We start from the raw sequence: 24162 nt of genomic DNA on the forward strand, positions 1-24162 counted from the left end.
GTTCCCACCAGACAGAGTACATTGAAAAAACAGACCAGGAGTTGCAAGAGAGGCAACAAGCATTCTAGCTAAGGGGACAGCGGGGTAATGGCAGGTGACAGATGAAATGCAGATGGAAATACCATGATCTGTACTACACATGTAATTTTTATTAAAGCTTCCAGAAGATTATTTTTTTTTCCCCAAAGAAGAGGCAAAGGTGGAACAGACAAGAAAAAAATAAAGAAATGTAAAGGAGAAAAAGATGCAAGAACGCATGAAACAAGGCAGCAACCGCCAAAGCAAGACAGAGAACTAAGTAAGACTTCAGCAATGTGGTCTGAAAACCACCCAGAGGTCAAGTAAGCCAAGTGAAAGTTGTGCTCATTTCTCCAAAGAATCTGGAGGGGAGGCAAAGAAGGAAAGGTTAGATGAGTTTTTTGGTTTTGTTTTGGGGTCGGGGGTTGTTTGTTTTTAAAGACACAGTGCAAGTTTGTCTAAAGAAGTGGTACTACAGATGACAGAACTTAGTCCTCTGCAGCAAAAGAAATACTTTGACCTCTAAAGTAAACTAAGCATACAAAAGTGGTAAGAATAAAAGGTGCACGTAAAACCAGCAGCAATATTATGTTTGTCTTTCCACTACTTCTGCAAGTTACTGTACATATATTACATCACTATTATAGAAATGGCACAGCCTCAGACACTTTCCACATTTTATTTACATTTTAAGACTAACTTTAATCTCAATCACATATCCATACATTTCCTTTGTTTCACTAAAACTTAAATGCATGGTTTATTAGAACAAAGACTGTAAACAAATATTTGCCATGTCCGATACATGTAACACACAGGAGCTGCTTAACAGAAATTAATCCCCCCTTTTTATAAATACAGGTATCAAAACAATCCTGAACATACTTTGTGACACTACTAGTAGTCGGCACCCACACCCTTGCAAAATTAAACAAGATGAGCAACGGTATTCACTGTACCTGCTACTTTAAAACAAATTTTAACTGCAGCTCTTTTACTAAGCAAGATGGATAAAGCATGCCATTTATATTTTGCCTTCTCAAGAGATTATTTTCAGAAACATATATTATTCCACAGCAATCTGACACTTTCTGTCATGCTTTCATCTTGTAAAACCTGAATTCCAATTTTAGGCTATTTCAGGCTTATGCTTAAATGACAGTGCCTTGATAAGAGAAAAAAATAATTGTGCTGCCTTTTTCTCCCATAGTGCCTGAAAACATATTGGGCATACATATATTATATATATTCTTACAAATGTCCAGGTCATGTATACCAGCTGAAATTCTTTTAATGTGTGGGTGTTTGCATTGTGAGATTTAATCAAGACATTAACATGAGTAGAAGGTTGTTGTTTTAAGACAGAAGTTTGAGAATCAGCTAAAATTAATTGTTGTAAGTTTGTCCTTCTGGAGGTTGTGGAAGCTTCATATTTTCTTTGGACATCATTAGACGTCTTAGCTCTTGAAGTACAACTTTAATGCTATAAGAATTTTGCCATTTTGCTAACACTGGTATGCTCCGTGCATCCACCTGGAAAAAGAAGAGGGAGTTGTAAGTTACCATGAAATTAAAAGATTTCTATGTAACTAACTGCTAATGAACCAACCATTCTACAAAAAGAGTCTAAACATTCCCTGACAGTTTCTCTGTGACATTCATGCCATGTGTCCTTATGTTCATAAAATATTTTTAGGAAAACATTTGCACACAGATACACATTCTACAATGACATACATGCAGGTGGACCCCCCCACCTGTGCTGATATGAACGTTAGCAAGAAGGAAAGGGATAGGGTGAGAGGGGAGAGGAAAACAGTAAACAGTTCACTGCTGAACTGGAGCCATATCTTATAAAATTCAGTTTCATCAATTTGTTTCAAGTTACTCAAAAAAAATCACCTTCATTAAGCCATTAAATACAGTTGGATTCTTCTCAGCTCTTAAAAAAAAAAAAAATACATAGGAATTTGTAGAATACCTCTCTAAAGGAAAATTTCCCTTGCAGCAAGTTTCAGTTTGTGATTTACTCCCCATCAGTATTATGTGGTGCTTCTGATATACCAGGAGTCACTACATATGCTAAGAAATAGTTTGAAAAACTGAAATATTTTATACATAACATTTACACATCTCTTAGTTCTTTGCCTTCTTATTACAGAGCATCGTCTCATGGAGCTGTGAAGACTACTGTACTCACCAATTTGAACTGAAAGGAAGGGACATTTCATTTATAAAACCTGTGGGACAATTTAGACAATCACAAACAGCTCAGCTCTTCTCTTCACACAAATAATGTTCTGCCTAGAGTCAGAACTCCTTTAAGCTGCCAACAACTGCGTAGCATCAAACCACAGCATAAAGGCAGTAAGGCACTTAATAATTATTGCAAACATTAATAAGTTAGGAAAGAAAGAGCATCAAAAGGAAATTATCTTATTCATCAAGATCACACCAGTTTAAAATAAGCAATGAGCGTATGAGCTTGTACAGAAAGGTTCTGAAAGTAACACTAGTCAGACTGCCACTGTTATTCCTGGACTACTTCCTTGTCTTTTTCAACGCAGGTATTTGGTTCAATGTGGTAGATAAAAGATCAGAGAAAAAAAAATCTTTAACTGGAAAACAGGTTCTATTTTCTTCAAAGGCAGGGTAATAGATAAAAACACCTGTGAAGAAAAGAGAAACTCTGATAACAGGTCACCTGTGTTACCAAGCAGCAGCTCAAGTAAGGCCTCGTGTAGCCTGAATCACTGTTGTGAGGTACGAAGATCCTACAGATCTCCTCCTCTACAATCCTTCTAGATAAGATTAAAGCAGAACTCACCAGAGTTTCTGTCCAAACAGCTGGACCCGGTGAACAAGGAACAACATTAATTCATTTGAAAAGTTAGAATGGTAGATCTCACACTATTCAAAACAATTCTCCACACAGAAAATGCAGTGAGAAAAGCACCAGACCACCATTTTTGAATAAAAACAGAGGTTCTCCAGAACGAAAACAGCATCATGGTGGTGAAGTAACCTGTTATTAGAGGAATCAAGTGCTTAGATACTATGTTCACTTTGCATATAGTTGCAGATGTTTAAGAAGTTATTCCCCACTAACGCTTGCTAATGCTTCTCTGCAGCTAACCTACCATCTTCTTCTACTTAGCAAAACGGAACAAAGCCTGAGTACTCCCCAACTACTTTGCTGTAAGCCAGCAATTTGGCAGACTGGTAATTTAAACACCTTCCATGTTGGTCTGAAGCACAGCACCTTCTACTGAAGTAGCTGAGGAGAGATCATGCCACTGACCCACCAGAACAGCAGTAGTCTCCCCAAGGAAAGTAAGGGGAAAAAAGAAGCTACAGTACAGGAGGCCAAGGACCAGGCTACAGCAACAACAGAAGGTTCAGAGCCAGGAGAAAGGTGCCCTTTGGGGATGCAAGCCCCAAACTGAAGACAATCAGTAAAAAGTCATGAGTAAGAAGAAAAAGACAGGTTTAAGACTTCAGTAGGTTTGAGAAAGAAAACTAATCTAATTATCTGTTCAGATAGACTGGATTAGCAAAAAATAGCTGGAAAGGCAGTTGCATCCTCCAGTGAATGTCTTTCTTCAGTCTTGCAATTCTGCTTGCTTCCATGCCACCTTCCTTTTCCTTGCTTCTCCTCAACTTTGGTTTTGTAGCCTCTCTCAGGTTTGGAGATCAGCCTCAGTTACAGAACGTAGTGGTCAGTCACCAGCAATGTTTGAACAATACAATTCTACATACGGTGGCTGTGTTGGAGTATGAGAGCTGATCACTTTGAAGTAAGCTCCACCAACTTTTCTCTTTTTTTTTGGCTGGGAATTTGTAATGTCAAACTCAGACTGTAAATTCTGTTTTAACAAAGTTATGAGTGTTTTCTGAGCAAAGACTGCCACACCATAGCATTTTGTTGCTGTTTATCTCAAGTCTCTTCTCACAAGTCACCAACTTTTTTGACAACATCTTGCAGCAGCGAAGATTTTGGCTCAGGTTCTCTTTTCCGCACTGCAGAATTTATTTCCAATTTAGGCAGTGAACAATAAATTCACTTTATGAAGAACAACACTAAGGTATTTGGAAGGATGACACAAACTATGTTAATGTTCAAATCACACAAAAGCACCGAGGTAATATTCAAGTGTTCCTCCTGGTATGTTGAGGAAGAAAATTCAAGATCACATAAAAGCTAGTAAAGCTGGAAACTGCAACCTGAGGACTGTTTTATTCTGGGAATACACAATTATATACACATCCTTAAACAAAAGCAAGAGAAACTACATATATTATTTTTTTCTAAACTTTTGAAATCAAGCCAAGTAATTCTGCAAAACGTTGCACAATACTGGGTGTTCATAATGTTCCCAGCATCTAAGATAACTTTAAGAGGTAACAAACTGCTTTATTTACAATAAACACACTCAAAGCAGTTACTGGACAACAGTTTACAGAATTATAGTTGACATAGGACTAAGTGAATTTAAAAGAAACAAGTATTTCCAGCTGTAAATGGTAATTAAATGAACAGAGGTGACTGCAAATCCTGGAGGACAGACTGTTAAAGAACACTCTCACAGATCCAAAAATTAGATATCCTCAAATGACTATGGGAAAATAAATATCATGCCAGAACGCAACCTGTGTTTCGTTAGTACAGAATACAGAAGTTTCCAAGAGAAAAAACCCCACAGCATTAAGAACAGTAATTTAAATACAATTTTACAACAGTGACACCATTAACACAGAAAAGCGTTTTGTCCAGCCCTACACAGGCTAGCTTTTCTGAACTTGGTAACCCAATTCTGTATACAAACACAGTAGCTCCCATACACAAATTGCAAAGTAGAAAATCACAGACTAACTTGCAGATAAGAAATGAAATTTACCAGGGTGATTCAAAGAACCTAAGTTTAGTCTTTTGATACAAAATACTTGTGAACTACCCCTCTCCTTTTCTGCTCTAGATGTATCAAACAGCAGTCCCCAGGATCTATGCTGCTGATGGAAAATTTACTTGCAAGCAAAACTCCCCTCTCGAAATAATCAAAAAGAAGTCAATAAACTTGTAATTGTCTGTAAGAATAAACTCATTACAGATACCTGCACTTTTCATGCAATATGTAAAAACAGTTTAAGGCTGAAGTTAACTCCAGCACATATCCATCTCTCCCCTCCACTGTTCACACCCCAACTCAAAACAAATCATTACCCTCTAAGCTCATGCTGGGGGCTCTACTCTCCCTCAGGCATTAACTGGCACGCATCTTTTGTAAAGTTCACCCTCACAACGTTACAAATATTTTGAGTAGCACTATAATACCGCTCCAACAGAATTTCTGTTGCTGTTTATCTCGCGTTTCTTTTCAGCACGTTGCCAATATTTTTCATGATATCTATAAGCAACATGATCAAAAGCTGGCCATGTGTGAAAAAAACAGGTTGCAGAAGCACGGACAGCAGAGCTTGTCTGAAGATAAACACTGCCATTTCCAATCATTCACAGAATGCAGCAAACCGCTTATGATCTATTATATGGAAGAATGACTGAGAGTGCAGCTTCAAAGAAACAAGGAAATAAAACAGGGAGCAGAAACATGAACTGTTCCAGAGAAGCTGAGGAATGATTTAGGAAAAAAAAAAAAAATCTTAGCTTATGGCTCAGACAACAGAGTAAGTCTCACAAGACATGGGTTCAAGTTCTGATTTTAACAGACTTCTTCAGAGCTATGGGTCAAGTTATTTTGTCTTCCAGTGTTTTCATCCATTAAGTATCCACACTTCTGTTCTGCTTTCCAGCACCTTGCAGCACATCTAGACATCACACGTGCAAAAACCTACTGCAAATAGGCCTCAGTTTTGATCAGAATTGTTCTAGGGTTTCTAAATTATATATAGTTTTGAAGAAATCTTTCCCTAAAGTTATGTTTAAAAAGAAGCTTTTAAGAAAAACTGTTCAAATAGTATGCATGCACTATTATCGATACTTGCACTATAAATAAAAGTTTTTACCTAAACCCCTAGTTTTAAAACATATGCTTAGAAGACTGAAAATGAAAACTGTAATTAGTTTCAAATTCAAGAAAGTAGATGAAGAAAATAAAGTATCTGACTCAAAGTAGTCATTCACAAACAGTATTCAAAAAAAATAAAAAACAAACAAAACAATAACAAAGGAAAAAAAAAATAGGGTTTTCTCTAGAAAACTGAGTGCTGGTCACTCTTATGACCTCTAAAAACAGACTAATTCTCTTGCTACGTAAAATACATTCATATTTTTCTGCACTATTTCTGCATGTGAATTTAAGCATTAGATAGCATTTATTAAACTGGTGACTCTAAAAAAGGCTGCACGCTTCTACTAGTGCCTTTATTTTCAGTTAAAGTAAAATACAGTCATGTTTACGAAACACCTCATGTGGAGGACTGCATACTGCATCTGTATACAGATAATTCTAAGAGTGCCCGTTTCTACCCCTAGTTTACACAGAATCACAGAATGGTTAAGGCTGGAAGGGACCTCTGAAGGCCATGTGGTCCAAGCTCCCTGCTCCAGCAAGGCCACCCAGAGCAGGCTGCCCAGGCAGCTTTTGAAGATCTCCACAAGGAGGGAGTCTTTACAACCTCTCTGGTGCCACTGCTCCATCACTCACACAGTGAAACGCTTCCTGATGTTTAGACAGAACTTTTTATTCTTACTCTTAATATGTTCTGCACAAGGTGACTATCTCTCATATATCCATTATGTATAACGTATCTGGAGATCAGACTTCTCTTTTCTATCCACACAGAAGCCACAGATAAGTCAGTCATCCAAAAATAAAAAAGTGCATTGAGCGAAGACAAAAACTCAGCTCTTCAGAGTTTCAGTTCCATGCTCTCATCTGTAAAATGTATCCCCAATTTATCCGACAAACAGGTTTGACATAACTCGAGTGAGCACAACAGCAAAATATGCTAAAACGCAAGAAACCAGGACAAGTGGTACATTAAAAATTACATGATGAATGAGTTTTAAGTTCATTAATGCTGAAAAATGTTTTCATCAAACATTACAACTTAGTCCTAACTGAAATGCTAAAATAGGTAGAGTTATGCATTTGCATAGCAAATCCTTCCTAAGTTACAGTAGTTTATAAAACTATTGGGGTAAATTTGAATGAAGTTTTGGTGTAAGCTTAAAAATATATTAGAATCAATTTTTTCTGTACCAATGACTGAATTCTAACAGCGCTTTTATAACCACCAGCTGAATTTCCAGTCACAGTGTTCAGCCCATTCCCCATCAGGCTGAGGGAGTCGAGACTTCTCCAAACACAAGCTCCAAGCAGACTGACTCAGTAAGCATAAACTTTCAGCCTTTGTAATGTCTGAGATTTTGCTTCTGGAAACCAGCATCTACATGTATATTCTCAAGCATGCACAGATGAATTAATGACAGCACACTTCTTCACTGATACAGAGTAATACATGTTACCAGAGGAACATACAAAAATAATATTATAAACATACCAAAAACTCTACTGCATTCCAGATTAGCAGCACTGGCTGATCACAATCTCTTAATAAACAAAGATACTCAGACTACAAGCTGGAATAAACAGCATCAGCTGGTTTGTAGATAGCAAGTTTAATAAGATCTCCAGGTAGAGAGAATTTGTTGGCTATGCAAGAAATACTTTCAAATCAATTTAAAACTATTTCTGAGATGTTGGTCTAGTGGCTTTAGATAACCTATCAGTATACCATCTTAACACTTACAACAGCTCCAACACATCCCAAAGAATGTAATTCATTGCAAATGGATCTTTACTATGAAAGTGATTACCATCTATATTAAAAGACCTTAAAACTGAAGCTTAAAATCATCTCAGACTTGAATAAATACAGTACAAACAAAACAGGAGTATAAACACATCCGTTCATTACAAGGGAATTCCTACATCCAGACTGAGTCTCAGGCAGAATAATTTCCATTTTAATTAACGGAAACACCAGATAAAAATTGGAATAATGAAACAAACTTTAATGACTAAATAAATAATGGTCTTAAGCAATATAGTACTCTGGTTAGGATATGAATCTAATGCCCTTGTTTTGTAAGAGTAATACATGGAAAATATCTACACATGGCTTAAACATTTATTTTTTCCTGTGCAAAACTTAAATCTGTAATTTTATTTAAAAGACATGGCTGTCTCAATACTATAAATAATGGTTGTCTCATTGCTAAGCCACTGAGAGCCACTAACATATTGTAAATACCAAAAGATTTGAATGTGTGAAGTAGGCAAACAATTTTGATGTAAACCAAGAACTTTATGTTGTAAAATTTAAATATGAAATCTCTGTCCAACACTGTATATTCCTCACCTTTGTTTTTCATTGAAATAGTTTATATTACAGATTAACAATATGGTTGGTCTTACCATTTCAACTTACCATTCCATTGGAATTATTTATTCCATTCATATTAATTTTAGTTACAAATCTAACTGTAGGAGGTGCTTCTGGATATTTAGGTCCACACTCTACTTTCAGACTGTATATTCTGTTTTCATAGTTTGTCTAGAAAGCAAAAAGACAGACTAATGCATCTCTCTGAAAACTGAGTATTAAAAAATTAACACAAAGCAAACACAAGAGGATTAAAGATGAAAAAATATGAAATGATAAATCTGTTAATATTATGTACCAGTTGATGGTCTTGGATTTCTGACAGACTGTTTTGGTTATACTCATTACCTGAGGAATACGTATAAATTACACTACTAATTGACAGTTTGTACAAAAGTTTTTAACAGAATACATTTTTTAAAAATTCACATTTACTCTTATCCTCCTAGCCATCCGCATTCACAAATCACTTTTGGCACAGTAGGGGGCTGACAATAATCTTCAGGAAAATTACCTCACTGCCCACAGAAAAATATCTAACACACACCCAAAAAAAAAAAGGAAACAGAAGGACAAAGAAGCAAATAACCCAAACAAGAACAAAATTAAAACAGTTCTGTAAAAACATATTAAAGGAGTAATTTAACAATCCACTCCAGAAGACATGCAAGACTTCCATTGCTGAGGATTGTTAAGCAAGGAAGTAGTAAAGAGAGCAATCATTTAACACAGTTATCCAAAGCCTTTATGAATTTGGACAGTACAGTTAAGTGACAGCTAGTTAGTAGATTATTTTTACCTGTTTCTAAGCGCAAATATATCTTGAGAAAGTCCAATTAGAAATGAATACAGGCGTGTTTCTTTGTTTTTTAAAATCTTGTCAAGTAGGACGTGAATGATTGAAAGTATCAGTGCCTGCTAGTCACTGATGCCTCTGTGCTCCAAAAGGAATATAAACCCAGCTTCTACACCTGCCTTTCCATTGGCAGAGCACATACAGCTAACATGAACCCAGAGCAGAAAGACGCCTCAAGGCTTCCAAATGTCTTTTCTAAGCTGTTCATCAGCCAGCTGTCACTCTTTCCAAGTAGACGAATCAACCACACAGTCAAATTATCAAATGGCTCCCCACTCTGCAGTCAATCAAATGGCAGTGTGGAAATCAGGCTACTGAAGCATCCTAACTATGACCTATAATTTCAAGAAGCCACAAAGACTGTGCAGCAACCGGGTCAGAAAGAAACAAAGTTAAGCAAGATACCCTTTTTTAAGCAAAAAGATTTTCTACTATTATTAACCTCTAAAAGCTGAAGGGCCAGGAAGGGTAATCTTGTCCTTCCATAGATAATATAGCTGCTACTACAGGAAGAAAATACAGTAACAAAAAAAAAAAAATCTCATTATTCACTCAGACAAAGCAATTTATTTCCCAGAGAGGGATGCTGTCATTTAGAGTGGAAATAGGCCAAAATGTATATATACTGCTCACAACTCTGAAAAATCCTGAGAATGGCACTCACATTCTCTTATTCCTATCCAGGTGGCTTCTCAATTTTGCTGAGTTCCTCCAATCACCATTTTACTGTAAGTCAAGTATCCCTGACCAGCTCCCCAAAAAGCCCTAAAAAGCATTTTTCAGGGTGAGAAAAAGGTTTCCTTTAATCCAAAACAAACCTCTCCTTCCCCCTCCATGTTGGTTCACCCTGCAAATCAAGTAAGAAAAAACGATAAGCAATTGTTTGCACTGCTCTAGAGAAGCCACAAATGTGAAGAACTTCATGCTATGGAGAGCATTAGCAATTTTCTGTGCATTCTGCCAAGCTGCACGCTGTCTACATAACCAATTCCAAAAGCATTCATTTTCTACAAACCCTGAAACTGGACATGAAATTCTTCTCATCGAGGTATTACCCACTGGCTTGAGAACTAGTGGCTTTCACTTTCCGCAGTTACTACATGATGCAAGTCATTCTGCTGTACATAAGACTGCACGTCCCCAAAATGACCCAGAATTACACTTATTTGCTTGCACTCTTTCAGAAAAAAAAAAATAATATATATATATATATGTAAATTGACTAGAATTAAAACTGCATGACAGCATTTTTTAATTTTTATTTAAAACAAAAACATTTGGACTCCTACACAGCAATCACTCCCTTCAGAAATGTGTTAGGCGTCTGCTTTAGGTGGACCAAAAATCAGTAACTGGCAGTTCTGGAGGATGTTTAGAGTCAGGGTGACATTACTTTTGTTAACTCATGTTAGATCTCAAAAAATCCCTAAGAATACAAACTTTCTTCAAAATGTATTTGAACACTGTGACTACGCTGAAGTATCCAAGGCATCCTATCATTATATTTGTATGTTAAATTGGCTCTCTCTCAAATGCATTCAAATCTCAGAAGCCCAGCACAATTATGCAGATAGTCAGAACAGTCTGCTGCATGTTACAACTGACTTCCAGAAGCAGCTTAAATTACACTGAATTTAACTAGAACTCTATTACTCTGGAAGACCATCCTCAGAGGCCAATTTCTGATTTCAGTTCTTGTTTTGGATAAACCCAGTAAGCCTTCTGGCACCAAAGGACACATAAAACAGTAACCTCATGTTAGCAGTGAAAGACATGTGCTAACTTAGAGCTACTTGAAGTATAATCATTTGAAGTCTTTGTTTACACAGTGATCTTTTGTATCATATTAACTCATTAAAAAGCTTTCACAAAAATTGCACATGAAGTTAAGACGTGCCCATTCAGATCTGGCTAGGCTGATGCTCAGAACAGGGATTTATCACTTCTCTTATAGGCTTTCAGTGTAGATGACATTCTATAGAACTTAAAAGGTCTGAAGGATTTGACCTTTTTATTATTATTTATATATTTTATAGGTAACTAGTATCTGCTTGGTCTTTAGGACTGATTCAATCAGATTACATAAATTGCTACACTTATAAATTATCTGTGAAAACTCGTGAAAGTTAAAAATATAGCCACTTAGCCACAGAATTGAAATTACCAGGCACATATGATAAACTGGGGAAAGACAGCTCTCCTGTTTACTGGACTATTACTGTACACTGATGTGCAGTAATGATGGAAATATTATTGAGGAATATACTCAGTCATCTGTAAATTTCACATCAGAACTGGCTTAGAGAGTTGCAGAAACACATACTAGAGTGAATTTTACACATACTACAGTAAATTTTAACTAATTCCTTTACATTGTAGCAAAGTAACTTTTTTTCTCCTCATTTTGTATTGCCTACCATGTTTTACTTTGGTACACTTACCCTTGGTGGCCCAATAATCATTCCTGTCCATCTGGTGAGTGTCATATCTTCATCATCTTCAAGGCCCCAGCTTACTGTACCATCACCTACTCCTTTCTGCCCTTCTTCAAGTTCTTCCAACAAGCGAAAATTACGAGGTACTTTAACTGGAGAAAAAATGAAAGAATGAAATTAATACTGGTCACATTTAGAAGAAGCTAAACAATTTCACTGCTTTTATATAGTTTGCATTAGCAATTGTTGAATGTATTTTCAAAGTTTAACAAAACACTCCCTGTCTAAATTTATTTAGCAAATTGTTTTGAAGCAAGTAGCCACTTCTCTGAAAGCTCGTTCCTACTCAATTGATATCAATACAAATTATCAGAGAAAATAAACCATCAAACTAAACAGAGGTCTCTCAATTCAGATACTCCTCTTCCCCAAGTACGGTACTATTTAGAGCCAATACATTTCAAAATCAATTCATTGTCATGTTCTACTCAAGTAGAATACAAATTAAATCAATACTGCAAATTCCCTATAAAAATAATTAAAGAATGCAATATTTAACACAGATTATATTAAGAAATGTAAACTGTAAGAAAAGGACTGAAAAAAGTCACTTTATTTGATTAAAAAACAAATCAATGAAGCAGACTTCAATATCTGAAAACAAACTAGAAATCAAGTCTCATTTAATCTGGTGATTATTCCAACTTAACAGATTAAAAAATAAGAAGCACAGAAACACTGATTAAGTTGTTAGAGAGAGAGATAATGACATATTCACAACAGAATATGAAGATGTACTGCCTCTAAAGACAGCCAAGTAATATTCACTTATGGCACTATAATTACTGGATTTTGATGATTATACTTGAGGACTGACAGATATTGCTAGATATTAAACAAGTAGAAGTTTAATTGCTTTACATCACTGAAGCTAAAATGATATTTCAGCACTCATGTACTGAACTAAGCTAATTAACACTTGTGCTTGCAGTCATGGCATGCTTTTATTTTCAAACACACAGTATGTAGTATTTATTGTACAATAAATCTTCAACCTTCTTTCAATAATGATTCGTAACTTTTTTTTCTTATATATCTTCTAATAGATACTTATAGCTATAGTGCTTCCAATGCTGTTGTGTTTTTTTTTTGTTGTTGTTGTTTTGTTTTTTAATAGAGAACTTGTTTTGTACTGGAAGAAAACAGGTCCTTCACAGAAATAAAACTTTTGAGACTAGGTACAAAGTTCTTAGTAAGGAATACATTCTACATTAGTCTGAAAAAGATGGGGAGAGCAAAGGCAATTCTTCTGCACAACAGTTATTTAGTTGCTGAGATTTCAGGTTTGACACTAATCTTAGTCTGTATCCCAAGTGGCCTATCCAAAAATTAACCAAAAGCATACAATATGTTTGTTTAGTCAATATGTACATGTATGGACCAGTAGAGACAAACATATCCTTCAGCAACTACCCAAATAGCTTATTTTGCATAATTTTTTTCTAAGCACAGACCAGGGAAAGCCTCCTAAAAATGACAGCAACAAATATCCAAGTTCTCCAAATGCCCAAGAGAAGTCATTACGAGTACAATATCAGGACAGTGTAAGGAAATTAAGTCACTCATGTATGGCCTCACCTTCCTTCTGTCTTTGCTAGTACCACTCACCTAAACCCATTAGGAGCTACGTCAGCTTGCTAACCGAGCAGAAAATTCCACGTTTCGGTTCAGCTCCTGACAGCTTGACAAAATGACCCAGCTCACAGAGAGCTCAGACAAGTACCAGCATGTGTGAGGCCACGGCAGCAAAATCTCAAGATGTAAAACGACATTTTAAGCAAGTTCAACTACTCTGGAAACTTATTTTCACAGAGTTCACATACAATTACCTGAAAGTACTAACACAACAGGGATCAAGGAGCAGATCATTTATACTTCAGCACAGATCCTTTTAGACAAGCTTCATTGAAATGCATCTGTTCATTCCTCTGGTCCCATCCTGACTTACTAACATTAGATCTGTGCATCTACGTATCTAATTCAGACTAGGTATGAGCACAGACAATCACACTTCTGTTACGTTAAATAGGGTACAAAGGTTTTATTTTGCTGCTGATTCCTATATGCTCTGGACTGCAGTCTGCCAGTAAAAGGTTTATGCTAACCTTTTAAAAAAATATAATAAAAACAAGCAGCAGGGTAAATTTATACTAGACTTATGCTTTGCAGCACACAGCTAAAGAGTTTGTGATGGGCACACAGAGCCTCCCAAACCCAAGCCCTGTGCCCCACTCCTCCTTCCCCCAGACACAACCACATACTTCAGCATCCGATCATCATCCCACACCTCTCCAGTGGTTTAAAAGCAGTTCTCCTCAGAAGCCTTGCTCTGACTGCCAAACACGTGCTTTATGGCTCGCCTCCTGCAGCAGCACGTAGCAGAAGGTGGCAGACAGGCCCTGGGTTTATTTCCAAGCACTTGCTATCAGCTCTCACCCCAACCTCAGGTGCTCCTGAGCTATCTGGGCTCCTCGATCAGCCCGACCAGCAGCCTCATTTAGCAAAAAGCTCTTCCTCTCCTTGAAGTAAAATCACATCCACCCAGGTACTCAACTGAATTGACTCCAGAAGCAGGATCAACAGAGGCCAACGCTGACTGCTGAGTCTTCCAGTGCCTGCCTCTGCAAAACCCTGGCTGAGGAGATGAGGGAACTTTTGGTGCAAAAAGCCACTGGACTGGCTCAGCTGTAGCATAAAATTGCACTCAACAGACCAATATCTGTGGGAGACGACAGTTACTAGAAAATAACAATCCGCTATGACTAACTGTCCCATGGCCATCACGATTTTTTCCACTATGATGTCTGTGCTCACCAGTTCCCCTCACTACCCACAGGGAGCAGTGAAGGACCTGGGAAAGCTCCCAGAATTTTTTTTTTTTTTACTTCCAGTAAATAATTCAGATCCACTCTGAAAAAAAGATGAAAGGATCTGAACAGCAAGGACCAGGCTCCCCACACTAACATTCCTCTCGGTGCTAGAGCTAGGTAGCAAAACATCGCTCTGGATTAAAAATAAGAGTCAAAATACCTACTTTTACACAACCACACACCTATTGAGATTCAAAACCATTAACACCCCTCCCAAAAAAACACATTACAAATTCTTAACTAAAACTGGACCAAGGAGTCACTCGAACACATTCCCTTTCAGAAAGTTATGCAGTCCTACAACATTTGGGTTGGAGATACCAGGAAGGACTGTATAAATCATTGTGTAAAATGAAGCCACTATTTCATAAGAACATTCCCATATTTAAAACACTTCATTCAATTTTGCGGACTTATTTTAGTCCTTTATTTACACATTCATCATATACGCACAAAATCTTCCACCTCATGCTACCTTGTATTTAAGATTCAAAAAATAACCCCTTCCCCATATTTCCACAGAGACACCCTGTGCACAGCTTCATTATGGACATCTACCAGAGCTTTTTACAACAACAGATTAACAGGTCACTATTCCTGGCTTGCAAAAAAAAAAAAAAAAAGCCACTAAACTGCTTTTTTTTTCTTCCTTTCATATATGATTAGTGGTTTGTCCCCCTGTGGTGCAAATTTCTACTGACATCACTACTCAGTATTTTATTAGAAAATCGCTGTTGATAGATTTCTTAAAAGTGACCCAGAATACTCTAAAAATGAACACAATGGATTAAAAAAAAAGGCACCACCAACCACCTTACCTTTATAATGACAGTCCTTAGGAACTACAAGCAAACTGAATTGGAATTAAATGCTACTTCCATTTGTAGTACACTCATGCACCCACACAGGCTATATTACTTAAAATAAATCTACGTAGCTGGAAGAACAGGATATACATGTGACATTGAACCCTCTTTCCAGTAAAACAACAGCAAGAACTTCTATTTAGAAAATTAAGTAATGATGGCCTGGATCTTTCTGCTATTAAGCTTGCACCTAATATATAGGAAAAGAATTCTTTTCTCACTATTTCACATAGGGCACAATCTGCATTATATATTAATAGTGCATACGCAACATACAGTTTTGTCTCTAATCCAGACAAAACAGATCATCAAATATTTGTTAAGGACTTTGAAGTACTCCTTGAAGGAAACAGAGTAAGGATCAGTATTTCATTTCCAGAATCTGGGCAACAAAACATCCTCTGCTCAAGTCTGCCAACTGTGCAGCTCCTCAGCAACAGCAGCTGCCCTTGTTCTTCAGCTAGCAGCTCCCCAGTGCCTCTCCTGGAAGAAGGAGCAGCAACTGGAGAGAGAGAGAGATGCCACTAGCTTTCCACCAGCATGGGACAGCCAGGAATTGCTGTTCCCAGTTCCTCCTGCTGATGGGACCACTACTGTCAGACAGCATGTACCAAGTTTTCCACACAGCTGAAGTAAACGCTGCACTTAGAAGGCTCATGCTCATATATACCAATCATTTTCAATTTAACAGAAGCTTAATCATGAAAAAATCAGGAAAATAAGAAAGGATTCATCAGTATTCTTTAACAGGACTGGTAACTTTTTCTGCAACAATACAGGAGAATTGGCTGAGACATTTTCTGGAGCAACCTGTTCCTGGTTAGTGTGCCAAGACACAGGTCCACAGCTGGTAGCACCGGATCACCTGCTGGTACAGATTTAATCAGCACCAAGAACACACACGGTTGCACTTACATCAAATTTGACAGAGCAGACTGGCTACGCTAAGCCACATTTCTGAAGAACTCACACTGTCAGACTCCTTCTCTGGTCATATAAATCTGATTAAACTTAAGTGGCCTACGCTGATCTAACTGCCAATACAGGTACGTGCATCCATTGCTTTAAAATGAATTAAAGCTGGTTTACTTCAACAGCTTGGTTTAATATCAGAAAGTATGGAATACGTCAACAGGTGTTTACCTGTTTGTGTAATTTCAATTTTAATATTCATGAAATTAAGCAATGCAAGAACGAGTATTTTCTTGATCTCACTGTGCAGCTATTACCTGTATCCGTCTGCAGCTGAATGTAAATTATGCATTGGTGCTATTCCAGACCAAACAGAAGTAATTTGGAGAGCCCAGACTACAGCAACAAAAGTGATATAAAAAAATGAATACAAAATATTCCATTACACTCAGTAGTCCCAATTCCTTGTACATGAATTGATTCCTAAGAACAGCCATGTACCAGGCAGGAGTTCAATGATCTACATCTCTTCTCCCTGAAGCTTAAAAAAGGGCATAATCCTAATTTTTCACAGATTGACTCAAAGCCTTAAGCGTGAGGGTTTATGTTGTACCCAAAACTATTTTTACAAGTGTGTATCACAATATCTGTATCAGCAGTTTTCCTTAAAACCCCCCTCAGCTCTTGGCTTCAATCACACCTTGCAGCCAGATCCATACTAGGAGCCTCTTACCACAGCCATAGCAGCACACCCCGCACCGACAGCACATGCACCGAGCAGCTACACAAACAAACCTTTATGCTGACCCAGGAACGAGCTGTATCAGGGCATTACACATTAACACAGCCAGGATACTGTCAGCGGTGTTATTCTTTCTGAGATAGCTCCGTCAGGAAAATCCTGCAGCATTAAATCCTGCACCACTTTGAATGTATGGATTAGTTTATGTACGATGACTTCCAGCTAACAAAAACTGCAAAATACATACAGCTTGGTAACAAAAAAAAAAAAAAAAAAAAAAAAAAAAAAAACTCTCAAATTCCATTTAACAGATTCAGGCTGGCAGAAAAATAAGTATTTTTTGATGACAAGAAAGAGGGGAAAGATGTCAGCTTTGCAAATTCTGAGCAATAATATAATTTCTCCTGGTGTATGGAGAAGAAATAAATTCAGAAGAGAAACACACAGAAAATTACAGGTGCCTTTTAGCCTGAGCAATTCATAAGGAGTCTTGCTCTGGAGAAAATAAAGATAGAAGCTGAAATACACCCTACCAACAAAATTAAAATATATATATAAACAGAATATACAATAACCATAGCCTTAAGTAGGTCCCGCAATGGATGATGTAAAAACAAACAAAAAAAAAAAGAGGAAAAGAGGGCTGTGTGTGTGTCAAATACTAATATCCTATTTGGGCTGCAAAAGACAGTCTTGTGCAAATGCATTTCTGTAAGATGTACTCTTCTCTGAAAAAGCTCTTTTTAAAAAACACGATCTAGGTTTTTGTTTGCCAGTTATCCCGCTCACATCACGCACTTTTGCCCAGTAAAATATTCCATGTATACACAGAGTAACAGTGGCTGTCTTACTATTAGGAACCTAATATCAAAAAGTATTACCACGCTTACTGTAATTATTTTGTAATTATTATCTCAAGTTGATCACAGTAACCTGGTTCCAAAAAAACAGAAGTATTTCTAATAACACGCACATGAATGGAGTTGGACACAGGAGTTCTGTGGACAGAAGAACTCCATCGCTAGCATGAGCGGAGGAATGCAGCGGTTACTGCAATGAAAATTTTCTCAATGAAAAGTAGCACATTTTCTCCAGGACCGAAGAAAGCCCCCAGCTGCTGCTGTGGAACTCAATCTATGAACCAACACAATGATACAATGAGCTGAAATGAGAAAAATAATTTCATTAATTGAGTTTGATGTCTTGTTATTTTTGTTCAATTAAATGTCTGCTTCTTTTTAGAATCATGGGTACATCCCACTTCTTTGAACTGCCTTCCAACTAAGTTTTGAAATGCTTCAGATTCAGAATCCTGCATACCTATACTGTTCATAAAGCTACATTTACCATACTTTATTTTTCCCTATTTTCCTTCAGCTAGTATGTCCCAAAGCAATGGAATTCAAACAAGACTTTTCTGCATTAACAATTTTTAGTTTTAATCAGAAAAAGTATTATATTATCTTAAATTTAGTAACAACACATGGATGATACGCACTGATGAGGGTAGTGAATAAGGTAGTGAGTGATTCCAGCACATATGGATGAAACATCCATATAGTACCAGTATAATATATTCCTCCAGAAGATTCCAGTCATCGCTGATTTTGTCATATATAAGCAAGTAGATGCCTTCCTATCAATAGTGATGGAATAACAAAAGGACTTATCAAAAGTCACACAATAAAGATGACAAAAACACAAGTACTTCGTGCATCCAAGATTCATCACAGGCAACCCCTAAAAAACAACAGGGATCCTGACTGCTGCTTCTCCACCGTGCTAGCATCTAAAAATGCACTTTAATAGATTACTTTATCAGTGACTAGTCATTACTAGCTGCTATTAGAAAGGCTGTAAACGGCCATTTAGATCTGCAGACGCATGAAGACTAACCCATTTGAGCTTACCTGTGGAAAACTTCTAGAAACATGCAGACTAAGAAAAACAAGCCTGATGTAATCAGATAAAAATCCACTTCCGTATAAATTGTAACTCTTCATCCCAGATAAAACGAACAAAAAAAAAAAAGACTACTAACTTTAGGAATTAATACGAAAAGAGACGTGTAGCAGGTAAGTTTGCACAGCTCAAGTAAGCAGATGTACACTAGCTGACGTGCAGCATAAATGAGCATTTATTTTGTGTGTTCAATGCTTTTCATAATTCAGAGCCACTTTTGCTATAATCCTAAAGATGAGAAAACTGCCATCTCACAAGCATTATTTACAGAAATTGTCTGTACCCGGCATAGCTGACGTGTACTGAATGGACTATTACAGCTTCTTTACAGGACAAATTAGATGGACAAAAATATCATGATACACTTGACTATGACTAGATAGGAACTTTGTGACCAGTTAACTTTTTTTTTTTTTTTTTTGCATTTTACTGGAACTAAAATCTGAAAAAAATTGAGAATTTGAAAAAACATAGAAGACTTCAATGAGGAGATACAATTCTAGAAACTACACTGAAGTTGCTTGGTTTTGTGTTTTTGTTTGTTTGTTTGTTTTTAACAAAGACATTAAAGCATGCATATCATCAGTTGCTTTGGTTTTCCTCCTAATGTAGAGGCTTCATTTGCCATACAAAACTTCACAGCAGGAGCCAATACATGGTCACATTAGTGTGAAAGCTATAAGCCTTCACCTCAAAATCTTTTGGTTAAAGCTATCTATTTTCAGAATTACGTTAGCTACACTATTTATGTATTTACTTATGTGAAATTTTACAGTGTTGATGCCTTAGATGTTGATAGTTCAGAACTAAAGTTCAGCTGCAGAGGAATTTCCTTTATATTCAAATCTAGCTACAGCCATAAATATTCTATACACAGTTTATATTAAAAAGGCAGCTAATGAGAAACCATGTTCATACGGCAGAAGCCTCATTCATTATAACAAAGCATGTATATCTTGGGTGAGAGGAAAAGGCCTGGAGAGGTGTGGAGGTATTTATATCTTGAGGGCAGGGCACAAACACTAGTGTTTAGAAAAAACAGTAACTTCACTAAAGAAAAAACATAGATGCACAGAAGCAGATTTTTTCACTTCCAGTTTCATTATGCATACTCCTAACATTCAGACACTGTTAGTTATCTGCTAATAATAAACATTGAAAGCGATAATTTCTAAATGGCATATGCATGTTGGCCTTTTTTGGTTGGTTGGTTATCTAGCGGTGATTCCAGCTGAGCTGTGTTAAAATGTACATTTAGCAAAACTTTTCAGCTGCAAAATAAAGTAAAACAGGTCTTCAAAGAAAAACAGAACTTACTTCATACTTGCACGTTTAGGGGCAGGCAGACTGCTAAGGGAGGAAAGGCTGCAAACAGAAGTATGGGCTTCTGGGTATCAGCTCACGCTTTCAAGGCTGAGCCCACCTCACATTTGGTGGTATCCAATTCTCTATTTTACTTGTTATATTATTTACATTCATTTATTCATATTATTTACTTTCATACACATTTTCCCAGCTACACTCACAAAATCCAGAACACACCATACACCAAGAACAGTGATGGACAGCCTCACTAGATAGGAGAGGCGGTAATACCAGCTTGCCTTACTGGGCCCAAACTTAATTTCATTACAAAAAAAAGTTGGGTTTAGACATTAAAATCATAAAAAAAAAAAAAAAACAAAAAAAAAAAAACTTTTAAAATATGAACAATATTAAAGTTTATTTAGTGCTGGGGAACAGAAGGGAAGAAATTAAGTCTTACTTCTATGGGCACTAGTACTTGGGACGTCATAAACATATTTGATTAACAAATACGTTATAACAGCTTAAACCACAAATTTTTATGCTGGAGTAAGAGATCTCAGTAGATCAGAGCTGCAAAAGCAGCATCAGTTTATTCAATGCATTTCAGTTGCTGCTGGTTTCACAGTAAGAATGATGAGACCTTGAACTTGATTTCTCCAGCACAGTAAACGTTACAAATGCATAAATAAACAACAAAATCCAGTGCAACTTTAGGTTTTAATATTTATGGCTTTAAGTGTGAGAAATCACTAGCAGAACAAATAGCTCCATTATCAAGGCATCTTCACCTCAGAAACCCTCCCTACTTTCCTCTCTTCCTACCTCTTAGGTAACCAGAAGGAAGCAAACTAACTGCTCCTAATAATTTCGAGTTCTGCCTATTCCGTTCAATAATTCATCAGGTTATTTACTCAAGGCAGCCTTCTTGTGATGGTCAGCGTCCTCCAGGAAAATATACTATGATGTCTGTTCCTCTCTCCTCCTCTGCTCCCCACAGCTACCCCTCTGCTCTTATTCACCTTTCTCAGAAGGGCAACAGACGGAGGGAGACAAGGCTGCCATTAACTACCTGATTTGTCAGAGCAACTTCACCCTCTGACCAGTATCTGGGGAGAAGCCATTTCTTACAAATCCCAGTAAGTTTTTCCATTTTTCACCATTTCTCCTTAATAAGGTTCACTCCCCACTGAAAACCTCTGTTCCCCATCTCCTGCAGTCCAACCTCAAAATGCGCTCTTCAATCTCCTGATTTTTTTATGCGGCAACAAATGTGTCCTAAAGCTGAATGTCATCCGGATCCAAGAGAAACTCCAAGGAGACTCAAATTTGATAGCAAAGATGGAAGAGTTTGTTTCAGTCTATTTAAGGTGATCATATTAGTATGAAAATGCAAAGATACAGTTGCTGGAACGGAATTACTAATGGTGCTCATATAAATGCTGTAATGGAGAGGCTTACTCCACCACAGATACATATGTTATTAGACTATGAAACAGGGCACAAACATGCTCTTGGTGTAAAAATAATAGTAAAACACAACCTTGAGTAGCTCTCAAAACAGATTTTAAGTAATTAAAATACCTCATCCAAAAAAAGTTATCACAACAATAGAATGCTAAACTATATTGAAGTTCTAAATGGAAACTAGCATAAGTTGCTTAAAACTCATTAATTTTACAAATGTGCATTGTTAATAGTGGTATAAACGATCAATTTAGAATCTAAATGCAAGCTTTCTGTTATAAGCAAGACCACTGCTAACTGAGAGCTTCGTTCCATCAGACACCACACGTCAGCTTGTGCCTAGCCATAAAGAAAAACACACAGGAATGCAACAATTAACTCACAGAAGGAGCTCATCCCTGGCTACAATCCAGGCTTGTTTTGGTGAAAGGTGGAAATGCAGAGGCTGGTTATGATTTAAAATTTAACGCTTTGTAGGCAACTACTGAAGGAAACACAGATGAGATACTAAATGATTCAATGATCTTCCCATGTGTTTCAGGATATGATATGGTAGATTATGAAAAATGAGACATTGTGATGCTTATCAAATTGAGATTTTTATTGCTATTGTCATTTTGTAAAAAACAATGTAAGGCAGGAAGAAAGGAAAGAGCGTTTAGGAACTACACCTGTCACTTCAAAATACACCAGCAATATTAATTCTTACTTAATTAGCCTAAGGGATGACTATTTTATCAAAGAAATCTTTCCAATTTATCTCCTCGGAAACACACACACACAAAAAAAATGTTTAGTACGAAATAAGCCCACTCTTAAAACCAAAGCTATATAAAGACACAAAAGGCTAAAAGAAAGGTATAATGGCAAATAGGCTCAATTTTTGAAGCTTTCATTTTAAAACCAATATTATGATGGCAGAGAGGAAAAAGGATTTCAAACACATACTTCTAAAGCTATCTTTTAAGGGTAACATGACATTTAAAAAGTTACAGATAAAGGGTCAGAAGCAGGAGAGTAGAGGAACCCAGCAGAGGCCAAAACCTCTTCCCATGAAATGACTTTCACAGGGTCTGCTTTAATAGCAAGAACACAATGTGTGACCCAGATAACAAGAGTGGCATCAAGGATTTAGTTTAGCAAAGCTGTAAAGCTGTCTAAAACGGGTTACAAGTCATTGATTAGCAAACACTTTTTCTAAGGTCCTCACGACATGACTCAGCACCCACCCACAGCCCAAAACAAAGATCTTTTATCTGTGTGACAGTCTGAGCCAGGGTTATTTTTTCGGTTGTTCACCTAAGCAAACACTTAAGGACACAATCAGCAAAAACCATTCACCACATATTTAGTAGCAAGAACTGTCATCAAATTATTTCCCTGTGTTATTTTTGTGATAGTCACGTTTCAGTCTGCCATTTCCCATAAACCACGTTTCAAAGGTTAAAATCATTTGATCTTTACATGACCACATACTCCACGTCAAAAAGCATACACTTTTTTCCTTCAAAAAGTTCGAAGTGATACAAATAAAACTGGGCACTTCACTAAGGCTATGCTGGTATCCTGAATAAAGCACACTATTTTGCCATGAACTGTGAAAAATGTTTTAATTTACTCAAGTGAATTTCAAATTTACTTAACTCATCAGTTATGAACAGCCACAAATGCAATGAAAGGAGGTGATTTTTTTTTCCTTCATGTAGCTTAGATGTGTAATGCAACACATCTTCTAAGAAGGGTATCCTGAGTCTGTTGGTATGTTAGAAGCTATTTTCCTGACTTTTTTTCGGTCTATTTGAAGCTACTGACCCTGCTGAAATAAAGGATTAATGCAGAGCTCCGAAGTTCTAAGTTTCTACTGCAGGTTCCGTTTGTTTCCAAATGTTAACTACAACTGATTAACAGCCATGTACTCGAGGCACCATACATATTTGCAAAGGCTGTAAAGCAGCAGCTCATCTTACTCAGAACCAGCCTGACAGCTTCACATTCTTAGTTTTTTGTACTGATTTTATTCAAAAATATTGCTTGCATTACATCTCATTAGTGCATTCCAAATGCCAAACACAGCAGCATACAGCAAAACCCTTCTGAGTGCAGCTTAAATCCAGACTATTTTGAATGCTTTCTCAACAGCATCTTCTGGTCTTTACACATCCCGTGCTGAGGCTCCCACAAGCTACTTGAGACAGCAAGGCTACAAAACCTGAGTGACACGAGCAGCTGAAGCTGATCTGTGGCCTGAGATAAAGTTTTGGTC

At 37.0% G+C, this 24162-nt stretch overlaps 1 protein-coding gene across 2 annotated transcripts in view; it reads right to left on the reverse strand.

Moving 5' to 3' along the window:
* Nucleotides 1–683: 683 nt before the first annotated feature.
* UBE2V2 (ubiquitin conjugating enzyme E2 V2) overlaps nucleotides 684–24162 on the reverse strand; it is a 28408-nt gene continuing 4929 nt past the window's right edge. The window contains exons 1-4 of one of the 2 annotated variants that reach the window (XM_082753671.1): nucleotides 18139–18199; nucleotides 11722–11867; nucleotides 8470–8595; nucleotides 684–1551 (exon numbers count right to left, since the gene is read on the reverse strand). In XM_082753671.1, the coding sequence (XP_082609797.1) occupies nucleotides 1405–1551; nucleotides 8470–8595; nucleotides 11722–11867; nucleotides 18139–18193 (474 nt within the window). In that variant the 5' untranslated portion in view covers nucleotides 18194–18199 and the 3' untranslated portion in view covers nucleotides 684–1404. Of the gene's footprint in view, nucleotides 1552–8469; nucleotides 8596–11721; nucleotides 11868–18138; nucleotides 18200–24162 lie in introns of those variants that run through there. The other variant, XM_082753672.1, reaches the window with a different exon arrangement.

This window comes from Aythya marila (genome assembly GCF_965140915.1).
Source record: "Aythya marila genome assembly, chromosome: 2".
NCBI lineage: Eukaryota > Metazoa > Chordata > Aves > Anseriformes > Anatidae > Aythya > Aythya marila.